Source organism: Rhincodon typus, chromosome 41 (genome assembly GCF_021869965.1).
Source record: "Rhincodon typus isolate 14 chromosome 41, sRhiTyp1.1, whole genome shotgun sequence".
NCBI classification, from domain to species: Eukaryota; Metazoa; Chordata; class Chondrichthyes; order Orectolobiformes; family Rhincodontidae; genus Rhincodon; species Rhincodon typus.
In genome coordinates this window covers 10,989,328-11,008,155 of record NC_063372.1, presented here as the reverse complement: position 1 = coordinate 11,008,155, position 18,828 = coordinate 10,989,328, and the positions used below count along the sequence as shown (strand labels likewise).

Sequence of the window (18,828 nt, the reverse complement as noted above, 5' to 3'; positions counted from 1 at the left end):
GGAGGCTGGGAGAGCAGGTGGAGATGGATTGAAGCAGGAATTGGCATTGCCATCCAGAGTGCTGCTATGAAACATGTCTGAGTGAATGCCCATTGTAAGTGCCTCTTAAGGCCCACGTCTGGACCATCATACATCCTTGCATTTATGACAATGGAGGAACCCAGGATGCAGAAGCAGGCTGCTGCTGCAGCAGAAGGTGTGACCAACACAAGTTAAAGGATGTTGCCACGTGTGGCACAACCTGATACAGGGCAGTAGAATCCCAGCAGGCCACCAGCACAGTTGTTCCTTCCATAAAGGAATCCTTTCAGAAAAGCAGTAGGTTGGATGATGTTCGGTATCACACATTATTAAGCCACCAACACAAAACAATGGTCATGCATCAATATTAAAAACAATAGGCAGTAAAAGATAGGATTAAAGGAACTGACCAGGAAATTGTCAGAAGTGGTCAAGTGGAAAATAGTTCATTTGGAGAATGTAGGTTAAACCTGGAAGAAACAGCTCCCAGCAGAAGCCACCTTCAATCAGCCCTTGTTCTGACAGACTGCCTTAGTTTGTAAATTATTGGATCATCAATGAATTCCTCCAGCCTGACTCCTCCATCCTGCTTTTCACCGGTGAATCTTCGGGACATGCAGCAGATGGGAATAATTTATGAACTCCTCACAGGAAGGTGCTCCCCAGTTGGGAACATACCATTGTGACATGCAATCATTCTGGAAAATAGAATGAGCCTCATTGTACCTGCACTCTGTTTCCACCAAAACAGGGTCATGAATCATTGCCCCCAAGCTATTCTTTCCCCTAAACAGCGATTGCCATAATAAGACATCATCAACAGCGCACAAGGAAGGAGGCATTCTTCAGTATTAGTGGCCGTGTAACACCTATGCATTCAAAGGTCAAATTTGTTTTGAGTTCAGAATTTTGTACTGGGACCTGAAAGACAAAATGGGCACAGGCAATGATCCTATATGCTTGCAGAAATTGAATAGAATTATATTGCCCTATCATGCTTTCAGCAGTGAAAGTCCTCAATAAGGCAGCTGTGATCTCCTTCATATAATTGGCTTTCTTGGATATCCTGCTCTCTAACACACAAATTGCACAGAGATCTTTGCTGTAATTCCAAGTACTTCCAGGCTTAACCTGGATACAAAAAAAAGATTTGCATTTAGATAGTGCTTTTCATAACTGTAGAACATCCCAAAGCAACCAATAAAGTATTTTCAAACTATAAGGAAACACCACAGCAAAATTTGCACACATCAAAATCCCAGAAACAACACTGTAACAAATGGCCAGATCATCTGTTTTAGCTGTTGGTTGAGGAATAAATATAGGACCCAGGACACCAAGGAGACCTCTCCAATCCATCATCAAAAAATGACCATGATTTTTTGAACATCTCATCCGAAAGGACAGCTCCTCTGACACCCCATCAGTACTGCAACAGGAATATCAGCATGGATCATGTGCTTGAGTCTCTAGAATGGAACTTGAACTCCTGACCTTTTGGCAAGAGGCCTACCCCCAAGCCACAGCTGACACATATTTAAAGTAACAGCTCACATCAAAAGCTAAAGGGAGGCCAATTTAAAGATGCACCATGTTTCCACTGCAGCATCTCAAAGTGAAGTACAGGTGCTGATCGGAGCTGTTGTCATTAAATAGCTACTCGTGTGCTTTACATCTTCTCATCCGCTGAATCAGATTACCATCACGTAACTCACCTCAAGGTATTTGCATGTCTTTCATCAGTGGCCTATCAAGTCACAGTGGCAGGACAGTGCATCTTCTGACTCATCCTCTGTCCTACAGCTGGATATGTGACACACTGCACTGGAGAGGAGGGGTGACAGAGATAAATATACACACTCTGGGTGGTTCGTTCCTGGGAGCTGGCTTAGACTAGCTGCAGGGAGTACATCAATTCACTTGATGTGCCAGTACTTTGTAATTAAAGACTGCCATCTGGAGGAGTGTGAACATTAAGGAACACTTTCACTTGTAAGCCAAACTAATTAACTCAGAGGCAACACAGTTTTTAGACCAGTCCCTCCTCCTCCCCCAGCACCCTGCCACCACATCTAGTTCATATTTCAACCTTCCCTGTGCACAAAATCAGATTTATCATTCATTACAACCACGTGGTTCAATGTTTAGAGAGGGCACTGAACTCAGGAAAATATGCTGGGAAGGGTGGAGCATGGTGGTGGTGGTAATGGTGGTGGTGGTGGGGTGTGGGTGTGGGGTTTGGGGTGCTCAGTTTCTTCCTTGCTTGCAAAGAGAGCTGCTTCCAGAGACTAGTTTTGCATTATAACAAAGTCAAATTTCAAAATAACCTTGTAGTTTTTAAATTAGCAAATGAGAAACAGTTGCCAAGCACTTTTTTGATGCAGACACTGCCCCTTTAAGCACATTTTTATTACATTTCCACCTGCGCCTCCACCAAACCAATTATATTGTGCAATGCACACAAGACCCAGTGCCTGTGCGCAAATAACTGTCTGGTTTTCTACAGCCATGCCGAAGAGGTGAATGGGCAGTCAGCATACAATGGGCTTGGTTGTGATTTTAAGCAACATCCCCAAAACATCAATTCCCCTTATTGGCAAGTTTGTAATTCAGACCATTAGCTGTGCAATCCAGTACAGCTTTGAACCATATGGACTGTAGTGAATGTAATGAGGTCAGCTAGGTGGACCTCATAGAATATGACCTCCCTGATAGGGGCCGTTAACCTGGTCCAATCAGCCCCCAATGAGGGAGCCCTGGCTGACAGATATAAACAAGAGTATCAGGGGTTCTGTTCACTCTGAGAGCTGGCTCTGAGGAAGCTGGACCAGTGTCAAGTACTATGCACGTGTAAATGAAGGGTGACTTGGTGACGGGATACCAGCCTCTGTGGAATTATTTCAGTGGCAACGAGAGAAAAAGTACTCTCCTGAAGAAATTTGCTCACAACAATTGTCTTTGAGTTTGGGTAAATATTGCTGTCATCATGCCATTCTTTGGGAAGCTTGATTTGATTGATCCTGCCGCCAAAGACTGGGTCCAGTATGTGGAAAGAATGTTTTATTTTTTTTCTCGGCAAATGACATTGCTTTCATCTGCCCCCAACGAGTAATTCTCCTGACAGCTTCAGGTCCTGCAGCTTTTTTGGTTATTAGGAGTCTAACTTTCCCTGAGGCAGCAGATACTAAAACCTTTCAAGAGCTGACGGATTTAGTCCGGAATATTACGAACCTAAGTCTCCTCTACTTCTGAGATGCTATCCGTTTTACTCAGCAGTTTCAGAACCGGGGAATCTGTGTTGGGATTTTTGACTAGGTTAAGACAACTGGCATGTGACTTTGGTTTAACCCTTAATGAGATGCTGAGAGACCTTTTGGTATGTGGGACTAATGATGTAACCATGCAAAAGCACCTACTAGTTGAAGCCCAACTGGACTTCAACAGGCACTACAACTGGTTTTGTCATTAGAAAATGTGGCAAGTGGAGAATGAGATTTACAGGGTATACACTAATGGAAGTGGACACCCTTGCCAAGCTGACTGACCTTGAGGAACATCACTTGAATGAATGTAATTGCATAGCCTCACTCAGGACATATCCTAAACAGAGGAACTCTAAGACAGCCCACAGCAAAACCCCAAAACAAAGGCAAGCCTAGGCCAAACGGTTAGACTTTTCTTCAGGATCTGGGCCAGCAAACCATTGTGGTTGCTGCCAGTATGCTGACTCGAGACAGCAAAGGAGTCCCACTAGGCTTGAACTAAGTCAGAAAACTCATAGGCCAGTATCCAGGAGAGTGAAAACCCTGGAAAGTCCACCTACATCTGGTTTGGAATAGTTAAAATTGCTTAGCAACATCCAAATCAGAACTAATCAAAATAAATGTCTGATTAAATGGTCACCCGGTTCTAGTACTGATGCGCCTGCATCAGTGATTACTGAACCAGTCTTTAACAAAATTCGTTCTGGACTCCAACCCTTAAGTTTGCATAAGACTCAGCCAGTCTGAGAACCTATACTGGGTAATTTTTACAGATTACGGGTACAACTTTGGTTCTAGTCTCGTATGAGCAGCAGCTGGTTCAATTACCACTGATTATAGTAAAAGGCTCGGGCCCAAGCTTGATGGGGTGAAATTGGTTGAGAAAGATTCACCTAGGTTGGCTCAACATTTTTCGATTAGAAAATGGCTGCCTGAGTGAAGACCTAATTAAATACTCGGAGGTCTTTCAGGAAGTTCTCGGGACTATCAAAGGAGCCAAGGCCACCTTGCATGTTGACTAAGAAACAATTCCACGATTCTGTAAGGCCCACGCAGTGCCATTTGCCTCACAGGAACAGGTAGAGGCAGAAATCAGGAGGCTGGGAAACAAAAGAATCATCAAACCAGTCCAGTTTGCAGAATGGGCAGTACCGGTGGTCCCGATTGTGAAGCCCGATGGGTCAGTTCGCCTTTGTGGGGATCTTAAACAAACGGTAAACCACTTCTCACAGCTGGATGAATACCCAGTCCCTCGCATAAAGGGCATCTACACCACGCTGGCAGGGGGCTATCTTCACGAAGCTGGACATGAGCCATGTGTACTTGCAATTTTGGTTAAATGAGGATTCCCAGAAGTATGCTACAATTAATAACCATAAGGGTTTGTACCAATATATGAGACTGCCATTTGGGATATCATCAGCCTGTGCCATTTGCCGCGGATGATGAAGAACATTTTACAAGGTCTACCCCAGATTGCCATTTATCTGGATGAGGTGCTAATAACAGGGAAGACCAATAAAGAGCACCTAAGAACTTGGCCTTGGTCCTTCGAGGTTTCTCCAAGGCAGGCGTATCACTAAGAAGGGCAAAGTGTGTGTTCTAGGCACCCCAAGTGACCTCCTTGGGCTACAGAGTCAACAAGACTGGGTTACGCCTGTTGGAAGATAAAGTGAGGGAGATCAAAGGTGCCCCGGCTTCCATGTCTGTACTGGAGCTTAGGTATTTCCTTGGATTGGTGAATTATTATGGAAAGTTCATACATAACCTGGCCTCCACCCTGACACCTTTATATCTGCTGTTGAAAAAGCGTCAGCCTTGGAAATGGTCTCATAGTCAAGATGGAGCCTTTAGGGAAGTGGAGCAGCAGCTATCATTGTGTAAGGTGTTGGCATACTACGATCCCAAGCGAGATCTAGTGCTGGCGACGGCTCCCCATACGGTTTCGGGGTAGTGTTGGCTCACAGATGGCCCAATGGAGAGGAACGCCTGATAGTGTATGCTTCCCGGACTCTGGCTGATGCAGAGTGCAAACAAGCCTGGCTAGAGAAGAAAGGTTTGGCGGTCATCTTTGGTGTGAGAAAGTTCCACCAATACCTTTACAGGCATAAATTTGTAAAAGTAACAGACCACAAATCCCTGCTAGGGCTACACCAGGTCGCCTGTAGCTTCATGTCAAGTTCAGGTGGTGGGCTCTCATTCTAAGTGCATACAATTACAAGTTGGAACACCATCCGGGAGGCCAAGTTGCAAATGTGGATGCTTTGAGCCACCTCCAGTTGGCAGATACACTACCAGTAGTGACACCACTGGAAGAGTCCATTCTGGTTTTAAACTTTCTGGATCCAGAGCTGGCAAAACTAAAACAGCTGGTGGTGATGGGAGAAACAAAAGGGCCATCACCACCAGAACTGAAACCTTTCTGGACCCAGAGAGACCAGATCACCATAGAGGACGGCATATTATTATGGGGAGCAAGAGTGATTGTCCCAAGTAAAGGTCACCACCAGATACTGGCTGAACTCCACCTGGATCATCCAGGGTTTCCAAAATGAAGACATTAGCGAGAAGTTATGTCTGGTGGCCAGGATTGGATGCAGACATGTCCGCATTGGTGGGGCAGTGCCTAGAGTGCCAACAAAGACAAAAGTTACTGCCAGCAATTCCCCACATTCATGGGAACAGCCGGGTAAACCCTAGACTCAGTTACACGACCACAATGGAGGTCCTTTCATGGGCTCTATGTTCTTAGTCATTGTGGATATCTACTCAAAGTGCTTGGACGTGCACAGAGTTTATTAGTCAAACCAGGGGACACCGAGAGAAAAACTGCATGCGTCTGTTGCAATACATGGACTCCGGGAAGTGTTGGTCACAGACAATGGCCCATCATTTACCAGCAGGGAATTCAAGTATTTCCTAAAGCCAAATGGCATTTGGCATGTAAGGACAGCTCCGTACCATCCATCATCCAATGGTCTGGCGGGTAAAACAGTCCAAACTTTGAAGGCAGGCTTAAAGAAACAGCCTACAGCTTCACTCAATACCAGACTGTCCCAGTTCCCATTTGATTATCGGACCACCCCTCATGCAACTACCGGGATCGCTCCGGCAGATTTGCTAATGGGGAGAAGACTCCACACCAGGCGGGGAGGGTTAAATGGCATCAGGAATGCTAATGCCAGACACAAGACTCCTCTAAGCGAAAGAGATGGTTTACTTCAGGGAGGAAGCCGGTGCAGAAGCTGAGGTCCTGCAATGGTCCCCAGCAATATTGGTTAAGAAGGAATAAGAGTGGGTGCTGCTCTGGATTTTTAAAAATATTCATCAACTTTCCACCACCATCGCTACCACCAGCACCTCCTCCTCCTCCTCTCCACCCCTCCCCCAATCACCACCACCTTTGCTGGAAAGTTTAGGTGTACAGATGCTGAGATGCCAACAGGATCAGGCTTGGCTATGATGCCATCTAGGGGTGAACAACCCACTGAGCTTTGCTATGCAGGCTCACAACGAAAAAAACAAGCAAGGAAATGAGGTACCTGAGGGCGGCTGGTGCCCGAGAAAATTTATGCCAGGCTCCAAATTAAAAGTAGGGGAGAAGGTTCAAAACTTAGGAGAGTACAAAATGACTGCGGATTTCCTGCAGACTCCTGCGAAAAGCCACAGACACAACAGTCTCTGAATCCCTCCCATCTCTGTTACTATGTAGGTGTTCTGGTTGTAAGCTTGTATGTCCATCCATCTTGGTCCAACATTCACAGAACAGCTATGACATCAGTGCAAAATTGGTGCACTGCTCACTCACACAACACGTTGACGTCAATCTGGAGTCAGAGTGAGAAAGAATGTGTGGAGCCAGACTCCTCTGGGGGAGGACGTCTCAGTCTCTTTTGCTGCTGTGTCTGTGCCAAACCTGCTCTGGGTTCACACCATACCTGAGTGTCGGTGTGGAGAAAACGTTTTCATTAGGCTTAGAGTGTGGAGGAGGCTTCACTATCTCTATTCTCAAGATTGGGAAGTGTAGGAGGTGAGGACACATTCTCAGCAGTTAGGAGGTGGGGTCTTTTTTAAATTAAAAGCCTGTCATCATTTTGACTCTTCCTGAATAAATTCTTTCTCCAGTAGGTTTGAAACGGTGCTATATAAGAATCAGTACCTTCCTATCAGCTTCTTCTGCCTGCTGTTTTCCTGAAGGCACTGACACCTTTCTTTGTGGAAGGAGGAATTCAAAAGGAAAGTGTTGCTGAAATCAGAATTAATGACCCACAGCAGCGTTTGATAATAAGGAAGGTTGGGGGTGTATATTTGTTTTCTATCTATTCACATTATTGGCTTTCCTGTAGTAAATAATAGCTGCCACCAGCATGGCATGGGCACAGTGCTTGGCACTAAAGGGTTTGTGACTGGGCAGCACAATGCTCTGGAGCTTCAATAGATGGCAACCTTTATGAGGTATTTCAGTAATTACCCTACCTCCTTTTCTTAAAAAAAAATCTATCCCTCATTCTTCACACTGGACTGTCAGTTTGCCAGTACTACAGGAAATAGCCACCAGGAGGCAGTAGAGCCTCCTGTAGCATGATTCACCAACCCCGAGGAAAAAGCATTGGAACATTATGAAGTGGCTTATACACCATCTGCCAGCCTTGAAGCACTGGCAGGGACTATTATGCATTCCCACTCAAACTGGGGGCTGGGTGATCTGTCATGGAGAGGCCAAGCAGGAGACTACAACTCAACAGGAAAACAAAACACATCCAAGGTACATTTCTCCTGCCCTACTTCCCCATGTCAGTGGATATCTGCAACTGACCTGCAGGGGATTTTTGGTGCTGATTGCCAGGACCTGGTATTTAAAGTAACATAGCTCGCAGCTCCATGAGCCTCGCTCGCTGATCCAGCGGATTAGGCACGGCTGGTGAGTGCAGCGCACGGAACCGTCACACCGACAAGGGCTCAGTAAATCACCCTGCAAAATAGATCATAAATAGCACGTTAAACACATGTATTAGGGAAGTTGGGAGAAAAGTGGATAGTCTCCATATAGGTGCTGTACACAGGAAGTCACACGCATTTAAAGAACAAACTTTCAGTCATATCATGCCTTTTGTGACCTCAACACAAACCAAAGCTCTTTATAGCCAGTGAAATATTTTTGAAGTGCAATCACTGTTCAAAACTCCCCGAAATGTGGCAGCCAATTTGCACAAACAGCAATGCGATTTACTTTTTTTATTGAAGGACAAATATTGGCCAAGACATCAGTGAGAACTCCTCCGCTGCTCTTCCAGTGGTACCATGGATTCATTTACACCAGGCAGAGAAGGCAGACAGAACCTTGGCTCAACGTTTCATCTAAAAGACAGCACCACTGACAACGCAGCACTCTCTGAATACTGCACTGGTCATGGCTGCCTGGATTTGGGGCTCAAACTTCTGGAGTTGGATGCATGAGCCACGCTTGATACATGCATTGATCTATCCAATGGTTAAGAATTTCTATTTGGTTCTTTTTTGATGTGGAGATGAACTATGTTGCTCCTGTCATCTCCAACATGTCTCAGTGCACACAGATCCACATCAACTGCGATAACACAGCCCACACATACACAGAGTCTATTATTATCCATTCTAGATGGCACAATTACAGATGACATCCCCACAGGGATTCTGAATCGCAACAGCCCTGTTATTTTCACACTATGTTTAAAAAAAATTTATTTAACAAGAACTCACATCGAGCCACATGCTTTCCTTGATCCGTTCTTTTTTAATGAGATGTATTCTAGTCAAACACCTTCCCCACTGCCTCAGCCCCCCAGTGTGACTCCTTCTGGGATACAAAAGCCCTCCAGGTATCCTATGAAATTGACATCTTCATGTGTGAGCCCAGTGAGGTTTGCCAGGCTGTTCAAGCGTGACCTGCATTGCAGCCCAGTCAGATGCCAATATTATCCAAAGTCTAGACACACAATAAATTTTTCAAACAGGGTGGGAGATCACTGGGTAGTGATCAAACAAAAATCTCTGACTGACTGTAGCACTTGTATATTTGCAGGCACCTCCATGTAAAAAGTTATAAAATATATTCTCAGGCTGAGGCCCAGTGCTTTTCTTTGTGATCCAATTACCTCGGTTAGTTATAGATCTCACCAAATGGTTATTTTCATTGCTTGCCTTTAGACTATGAATTCCTCCTATTTTTCCCAGTCCCAATTGCACTTCTGTTGAAAGGAGAGGGTATCACTGCCAAACCATGGCTCATTTCTTTATAAACAATTGCTGGGAACACCTGATAACCTTGAAACCCATTGTTTTGTTACTCGTAAATGTGGTCTAATGAACTTCCATTTATATAACTCCTTTTACAATTTCAAGATGTCCCAAGGCAAAGAAGTACTTTGAAATATAACTCACTCAGAGATAGTAGGAACTAGTGGGAGTATTCCATCACATTCCTGACTTGTGCCGTGTAGATGATAGACAGGTTTTAAGGAGTCAGGAGATTAATTATTTGCTGCAGAATTCCTAGCCTCTGACCTGCACCTGTAGCCACAGCATTTATATGGCAAAGATAACAAGGTGTAGAGCTTGATGAACACAGCAGGCCAAGCAGCATCAGAGGAGCAGGAAAGCTGATGTTTCGGGTCTGGACCCTTCTTCAGAAAATTTATATGGCAAGTCCAGTTTAGTTTCTGTTCAATGGTAGGCCCCAGGGCATTGAGGATAAGGGATTCAGTGATTGCCCTTGACATTCAATGGTATTAAAATGGTTAGATTCTCTTTCTGGCTGGAAATGTCAGTGCCCAGTACTTATGGATATTGTCCAAGTCTTGCTGCACATGAATATGTGCTGCTTCAGTATCTGAGGAGTCGCGAATGGTGCTGAACATGTGCAATCATTGGCGACAATCCCCATTTCTGACCTTATGATGGAGGGAAAGTCAATGATGAAGCAGCTGAAGATGGTTGGGCCTAGGACACTATCCTGAGGAACTCCTGCACAGACATCTTGAAGCCGAGGTGACTGACCTTCAAGATCCACCAACATGTTGCTTTGTGCCATGTATGACCCCACCCAATGGAGAATTGTCCCTAATTCCGATTGACTCTAGTGTTGCTAGGACTCCTTAATGCCACACTCAGTCAAAAATGGCAGTCACTCTCACTTCAACTCTGGATTTCAGCTCTTCCGTCCATGTTTGAACCAAGGCTGCAAATGACTCAGCAGCAAAGTGGCCTTGGCAGAAACCAAACTGAGCGTCAGCGGCAGGTTATTATAAAGCAATTTTCCACATTATTGCACAGATGTCCCTGTTGTGGCAGTACTACATAAGCATTTGATGATAAACGTTGCACAGGACACCAAGGAAAACTCCATTATTGTGCATGCAATAATGCCATGTGTTGCAAAGTTATGTAAAGTACTTGTGAATTGGAAGGCAGGAAGTTAGAATTTGTTTGTAAAAATGATAGGGGGGTGAATGCGTAGTCCCTTCAAGAGGTGATGCACTTTTCTAAGCTTGGAGATTTAAACAAAATGTGTCTGTAAGCAGCTGAAGAGGTACAGACAGTTCTGAAATTGAAACAAGTATCAGTTGGCTGTGTGATTGGAAACCTTAGGCTTGTTTTGATGTTTTGGCAATGAGCTTGAAGATCAGCCAATTCATTTAAACCAAGCACTTAGAGATTGGAAACCAAATGAATTTAAATCTGATGGTTTTGACAACCTCGGACTAATTCTATGATAAGAAAATTGACAGGTCATTGGGAGTATATAGGAGGGCTTTTGAAAATCGGTGTGAGAGTGAACTGCCATCTGAAGAGTAAATATCTGGCTCTCACAGAAATCTTTAAGCTCTCTGAGAAATCACCGTCTATACATAAAGGTACCACGGCACTCCTAGCTAAGACTCCTGACAGAAGAATTCATAGAGAAAGCATTCCTGACAGAAGGATCAGCGGAGAAGGCAAAGAACATTCCGAAAGACTTAACCTGGCCGTACTTTTGAGAGATAGTAGGAACTGCCAATGCTGGAGAATTTTCTGAAGAAGGGTCTCGATCCGAAACGTCAGCTTTCTTGCTCCTCTGATGCTGCTTGGCCTGCTGTGTTCATCCAGCTATACACCTTGTTATCTCTGTACTTTTGAGAGTCTAAGCTTTAATTTATTTTAATTATTACTTGAGCTTATACAAGTGGGACTTGTGTTTATTGGAGCAGCATACCAGTAGAATTTTGTTCAGCTATGGAATAGTTAGTACTTAAGGGAGAATTGTTCGATTTGTTAGTAGTTCTGTTAATATGTTCACTGTTAGGGTTAAATAAATAAATTGTTATTTATTGCTTATAAAGTGAATATCAGGGATTTTCTTTCATTTAACCACTCCTTTTTAACAGATTAGATGAGGTGAGGCAAGCTTCTCTGGGTGTTTCGGATTTAATTATTAGAAGGGGACCTGTACTCCCACCATAATATTGGGGGCTTGTATTTTGATTTTAATTATCAGAGGGGTTCAAACTCCCTTTCCTAAAAGACTGGGGGCTCGAGTCTGGGATCTTAGAGAGATTATTTTGCTGGAGGAGTTTAAAAATTCACTTCCAGAAGTGATAAGAACTCATGTTGAGGAACAGAAAGTTCAAACAGTGAGAAGAGCTGCAGAGATGGCAGATGAATATGCATTAGTGCATAAATTGAAACCTAGCTCCCAACAGCAATTTCACTTCGTGAGGGATAGAAATTGGGAAAAAGGGAGATCCTTCAATGAGAGACAAAAGGTATATCATACCGGGAACAGTTTATCACATGAAGAATCCAAGAGGGTGAAAAGGAGGTGAAAGGCCTCAGGTATTGACACTGTAATAGAGGGGGATGCATAAAGTCACAGTGCTGGTGGTTTAAGAAAGGCCCTGGGAAAAAGGATGTGATAAAAGATGCTAAACCAGTGAGATTAGTTAAGGTAGTGAAGGAAATCCCAATAGAATTCGAGGAGCTGCAGGAGAGTGCACAACCTCATCACGGGCTGGATAGTGAGATGGTGCTCGATCTCTACAAAGACTTCACCTCTGTGGGTAAGGTTTACTCAGGAAGAACAGAGGGAGAAGGTAAAGCAGTTAAAATATTGAGAGATATGGGAGCTGATCAGTCCCTAATGGTAAGAGATGAAAGTATCTGCACCCCTTCTGAAATGTTACCCGAGAGAGTGATAATCTGTGGAATAAATGGAGAGAGATTTAGCATTCCCCTGTGTAAGATAAGGCTGGAAAGTCCAATTAAGATTGGGGAAGTGACAGTGGGAGTGATTGAGAAAGTGTCTATTCCAGGAATACAGTTTGTTCTTGGAAACAACCTAGCAGGGACAAAGGTGAGAGTGATGCCCCTTGTAATGGAGAAGCCAAAGGAAAACCAAGGAACTGAGGAGTTAAAAGAAAAATACCCTGGAATTTTTCCAGACTGTGTGGTGACAAGATTCCACAGTCATAAGTTAAAGCAAGAAGGGAAAACCAAAGAGAAAGACGAAGGAGTTGAGGTCCACTTAGCTGACACCCTGTTTAATGAAATGGTAAAGGAAAAACCTGAACAGGTAGTGGATCAGGCAGAGGTGTTTAGTTCTGAAAGACTAATAGAGTTAAAACAAAAAGATGAGACAATAAAAGATTTATATGATAAAGCCTACTCAGTAAAGGAATCCGAATGTATTCCCAAATGTTATTAAGGATAGGAGCCTAAGGTGAAAATTCAGACAGCAGCAGGTTAGTGCAGAGGAAAAATGGGCAGAAGTTCACCAGATTGTGTTGCTGGTAGAATACAGACAAGAAGTATTGTGGGTAGCACGCAAATTACCTGTAGGAGGTCATCTAGGAGTGAGGAAGACTCAGGCTAAGATACAGAAGCATTTCTATTGGCCTGGATTACATAAGGATGTGGTTGAATGTTGCCATACCTGTCATACATGTCAAATGATAGGAAAGCCACAGGCAGTAACAAAACCAGCACCTTTGATGCCAATTCCCATATTTGAAGAACCTTTCACGTGGCTTATGATTAATTGTGTAGGTCCCCTCCCTAAAACCAAAAGTGGGAACCAGTATTTGCTAACCATAATGGATGTGTCTACCAGGTTTCCGGAGGCAATTCCATTATGGAATGTCAAGGCAAAAAAGGTTGTGGAGGAGTTGCTTGCTTTCTTTACCTGTTATGGACTACCCAGGGAGATTCAATCAGACCAAGTGTCCAATTTTACTGCTAAACAATTTAAGGTGGTCATGGATAGTTTAGGCATCCAACACTTTAAATCATGGGTGCACCATCCTGAATCCCAGGGAGCATTGGAAAGGTGGCATCTGACCCTAAAGACCATGCTAAGGGCTTATTGCCAGGATTACCCAAATGATTGGGATAAAGGTATCCCATTTATATTATTTGTGATTAGAGATGCTCCGAATGAATTGACTCAGTTTACTCCATTTGAATTGATATTTGGACACGAAGCAAGAGGGCCTTTAAAATTAATTAATGAAAAGTTGATAGGTCCAAAGTCAGAGATCTCACAGTTGGATTATGTATCTGAGGTGAGAGAAAAATTAAACAGAGAAGGTGAATTAACTAGACAATATTTGAAGATGGTACAGCATCTAATGAAGCATGAAGCAGATAAGAAATCTAAAATTTGTACGTTTACCTGTGGGGATGAAGTATTGGTGCTGTTACCAATGGTAGGAGATCCCTTCAAAGTGAGGTTTAGTGGTCCCTATCAGATTCAGAAGAAGCTGAGTCAGGTGAATTATCTGGTAAAGATGCCAGATAGAAAAAAAAATTATCGGGTATGTCATGTGAATATCCTGAAACCTTTAATGACAGGGACAGGGAACCAGAGAACAGATATTAGTTACTGCCACTCAGACTGAGGAATCAAATCCAGATGATTTGGATTTTGATGTGCCTCAAAATAAATTATGAGGAAATCCTTAAAGAATGGGATAGGATAGTGAGCTATCTGTCTCAGGAACAGAGAATTGAATTGAAAAGCTTGTTGCAGCAATATGAGGGCATATGCCGGAATAGAATGGGGAGGATTAATATTATAGTACATGAGGTTGAAGTAGCGAATGCTGTTCCGATAAAACAACACCCCCACAGGATTAATCCTCTCAAAGCAGCACAGGTACAGAAGGAAGTGGAAGCGACGCTCCAAGAAGACATCATTAAGCCAGGTCAAAGCAAGTGGAGTTCACCGATTGTGTTGGTTCCTAAACCTGATGGTACTCAACAACTTTGCATGGATTATCGGAAGGTCAATGCTGTAACTAAATCAGACTCATACCCAATTCCAAAGCTGGAGGACAGCATGGAAAAAGTTGGACAAGCCACTTACATCACAAAGTTAGACCTACTTCACAGTTACTGGCAAGTACGTATGTCAGAGAGAGTTAAAGAAGTTTCTGCGTTTGTAACCCCAAATGGACTATATCAATTTAACTTAATGCCCTTTGGAATGAAGAATGCACCAGCTGCATTTCAAAGACTTATGATCAGAGTTGTGGCAGGATTGACTAATTGTGTCATCTATATAGATGACTTAATAATCTTTAGCCATTGATGCAAAGATCACATGGTGCATCTGGCAGAGCTCTTTGAAAGACTACAGAAAGCAAAACTGGTCATAAATTTAGCAAAAATTGAATTTGCGAAGGCAGAAGTGACATTTTTGGGACACAATATCGGACATAGAAGGATGACCGCAAGGAACGTGAAGATGAAGGCCATCAAGGAATTTCCACAACCATCCTTGAAGAAAGAGGTGCTTTGATTTTTTTTGAGACTGAGTGGATTCTACCAGAAGTTGGTATCAAACTTTAGTAGCGTCCAGCACCGCTGACAGATTTGCTAAAGCAGAACATGAAATTTCGGTGGACAGGACAATGCCAGGAGGTATTTGAGATTTTAAAAGCCATGTTAACCACCGTACCAGTGTTAGTCACACCAAATTTCTTGAAACCCTTTAAAGTCGCTATTGACGCTAGCGACGTAGGGGTTGGAGCTGTGTTGATACAGGAGGATGATGGTGGAATTGAAAGGCCAATTGGTCATTTTTCAAAGAAACTCAATATCCACCAGAGAAAATACTCCACTGTTGAAAAAGAATTATTGAGTTTGGCACTGGCCTTGCAACATGTTAATGTTTATGTTACAAACAATATATCGGAGACGGTTGTGTATACCAACCACAACCCTATCAACATTTTGGAAAGATTTAAAGGACAAGAATACGAGACTATTTCATTGGAGTCTTATGTTACAAGCATTTAATTTACAGATTGTACATGTTGCAAGTCATAAAAATGTTACTGTGGATAAGTTATCGCGAGTTTAGAAGAAAAACGTGTATAAAGCATTGAATGCTATCAGTCCAATATTATATACATATGCAGAATTAGTATGAAATATGTAACTCTAGATTACTGACCTATGTATTTCGTGATAATGGTGTTAAGATTTTTTAAAAAGCCATCTTTTCATAATGATGGTTTTTTTTTCTTAAGGAGGGAGGTGTTTCGAAGTTGTGTAGTGTACTTGCAAATTGGAAGGCAGGAAGTTAGAATTTGTTTGTAAAACTGATAGGGGGGAAGAATGCATAGTCCCTTTAAGAGGACATGTGCTTTTCTAAGCTTGGAGACTTAAATGAAAATGTATCTGTAAGCAGCTGAAGAGGTACAGACAGTTCTGAAATTGAAACATGTATCAATTGGCTGTGTGATTGGAAACTTTAAGCTTGTTTTGAAGTTTTGGCAACGAGCTTGAAGATCAGCTAATTAATTTAAACCAAGCACTTAGAGATTGGAAACCAAATGAATTTAAATCTGATCGTTTTAACAACCTTGGACAAATCCGATTATAAGAAAATTGACAGGTCGTCGGGGGTATATAAGAAGAGGGTTTTTGAAAATCGGTGTGAGAGTGAACTGCCATCTGAAGAGTAAATATCTGACTCTAACAGAAATCTCTAAGCTCTCTGAGAAAGCACCATCCTATTCATAAAGGTACGATGGCACTCCTAGCTAAGATTCCTGACACATTGGATCTGTGGCATCCACCTGAGAGGACATACTGGGCCTCAGTTTAATGTCTTATCCAAACTTCCAACAACACAGAACTGCTCCTCTCAAGGTGCATGCTTTCTCAGCACTACATGGGGATTGTCAGTCCTGATTATAGAAAGAGGCTTGAACCCAGTCTTCTGATTTGAAGGCAAGAGGCTATCCACTTCCAGTTAACATACAACTGAGATGTCCTTGTGGTACCTTTGTATTACTTCCTGTGTCACTCAGTGTGCCTCTAGACATCAAATGTGTCTGGTCCAACATAGCGGAATCAATCAGTGTAGCAGGTTTCTTGTAATGTTTAAACAGTTGTTAAATTGGACTGGGTGAACTCACATCAAATTCACTTTTTAGTATTAGAATAGAGATTTGTAGTCAAGAATGTTGGACATTTTCTAATCTCACATTTACAGCTATTAAGCAAAGCCACTAACAGAAAAATCACATATTGCTTTGAAATGCCCTAATCAATCACATTCTTAAGAAAATAACAAAGAAGGTGATGTCAGCAAAATTAAGTCTTATGCTGATATCATTTCAAATAGGAAAAAAAGTCAGCGGATGTTGTCACATTGGAATTTAGAACTGGAGTGTGCATCATTCCCGCAATGGAGGAAAGAACATGAACAAATAGTGATCAAATCTCCCCTTTCTTTTAAACTTTTCACAAAAGGATTGTAAATAGTTTTACCATATTCTCAAAAATACCAGAACTCTTATTTATCTTCTTTTCTCTCATTTAAAGTTTGAAAATCTAATTAGTTTTCTCTGGCGTAATTAAAATATCCTTTCATACTCTAGGAGAGAATACTTACTTCAAAATGAAGGAAAGTACATCGAATTAAGAAGTAACAAATGAACGTTTTCCAGGAGAGTGTGTTCCTAACACTCCTTGACATATGAAAGCCAGTTCTAAAACTGCTCCAACACCACTATCTACATGTACACATACACATACCATGCACACTATAGACCAATGATTCTCAAACTGGAGTCTGCAGAGACATTTCAGGAGATCTGCAGCACAGAGTGGCCACCCAGGACACCATAATTGAGAGTGGGCAAGGTAGTGGCAGCCAGAGCTCATTGTCTGCTAATGCTTTGTCCTGAGGTCTCTTCCCAACTGTTTCTGTCCTTGGTGGTTGCTATTGCCTTTCACTCTTAAGGGCAGAGCATGGAGGCAGGTTCCGGGTCTGCCTCATCCAGAATGGAAATTGAACCTGCGCTGTTAGCATTATTCCAAATCACACACTGGACACCTAACCAGCTCAGCTAAAACAAAAACCAAAAGAACTGCGAATGCTGTAAATCAGAAACACACACAGAAATTGCTGGAAAAGCTCAGCAGGTCTGGCAGCACCTGTGGAGAGAAATCAGAACGTTTTGGGTCGAATGACCCTTCCTCAGAACCAATGGTAGCTAGAAAAATATTAGTTCACATGCAGAAGATAGAGTGGGGAAAGGGGTAAGGAGTGAACGATAGGTGGGGATAGAGCCCAAAGAGAGAGAAGAACAGTTGGACAGACAAAGGAGTGGGTAAAGGTCAGTCTGGGGGAATTAATAGCTGCCAATGAGGGCCAGTGGTTGCAGATAATGGGTTGTGCATGGTAGTAGCCCATGTGATGACAAGGTCTGGTGTGTGGGGGTTGGGGTAAAGACATAGCCTCAAGCCCTGAAATTGTTGAACGTGATATTGAGTCCTGAAGGCTGTAGAGTTCCCAAGTGGAAAATGAGGTGTCATTCTTCCAGCTTGCACGGAGCTTCGCTAGAGAACTGCAGCAAGCCTGAGACAGAGAAACAGGGTGGTGTGTTGAAACGGCATGCAACTGGAAGCTCAGGGTCTTTTTTGCAGACAGACATAGGTGTTCTGCGAAGTGGTCACCCAGTCTACGCTTTGTTTCCCCATTGTAGAGGAGCTCAGCTAACTGATTCCCTTCAGAGTATTATATAGTGTTAGAATTTAGATGTGGGGTTGGGCGGGGAGGGGAGCATCTGTGCTTGCTAATGCATTTGAAAGGGGGTCCTTCAACATAACTGTTTACAAACCACTTCATAGACAGAAACATGCACCATACGCATACAAAGGTGCACCACATGCAATTGTCTTCTTATTGGAGGTGGTAAGAAGGGCAAGTAATTGGGTGAGTTGGCCCTAGAAAGATACTTGTCCCCTTCTCACACCTGAGAAATTAAGTGCTGGATAAGAAGGCCCACTGGGGACTTTCTCAACTCACCAGCAGTTAAACCCTTAAGTGGTCAATTAACAAACAGTTAAAGCCCTCAACTCACCACCAGCCTGATTACCCCTGTTCCTGCAAGCAAGAAAAGTTTCCATGACGCACCTGCTGGGTTAGAGGGGTGCCTCCATTTGCTTCAGTCTGAAGTCAGTCATTTCAGGGATGCCTCTGATCTCACCCTGACCTTTTCTTCCCCAAGACCCA

The 18,828-nt window shown here is 43.1% G+C and overlaps 1 protein-coding gene across 1 annotated transcript in view; it reads right to left on the bottom strand.

Moving 5' to 3' along the window:
• Nucleotides 1-18,828, bottom strand: part of marchf9 (E3 ubiquitin-protein ligase MARCHF9) — a 47,004-nt gene that overhangs the window by 8,275 nt on the left and 19,901 nt on the right. Inside the window, exon 2 of the mRNA XM_048618817.1 lies at nucleotides 8,101-8,256. Within this exon, the coding sequence (XP_048474774.1) occupies nucleotides 8,101-8,256 (156 nt within the window). The remainder of the gene's footprint in view (nucleotides 1-8,100; nucleotides 8,257-18,828) is intronic.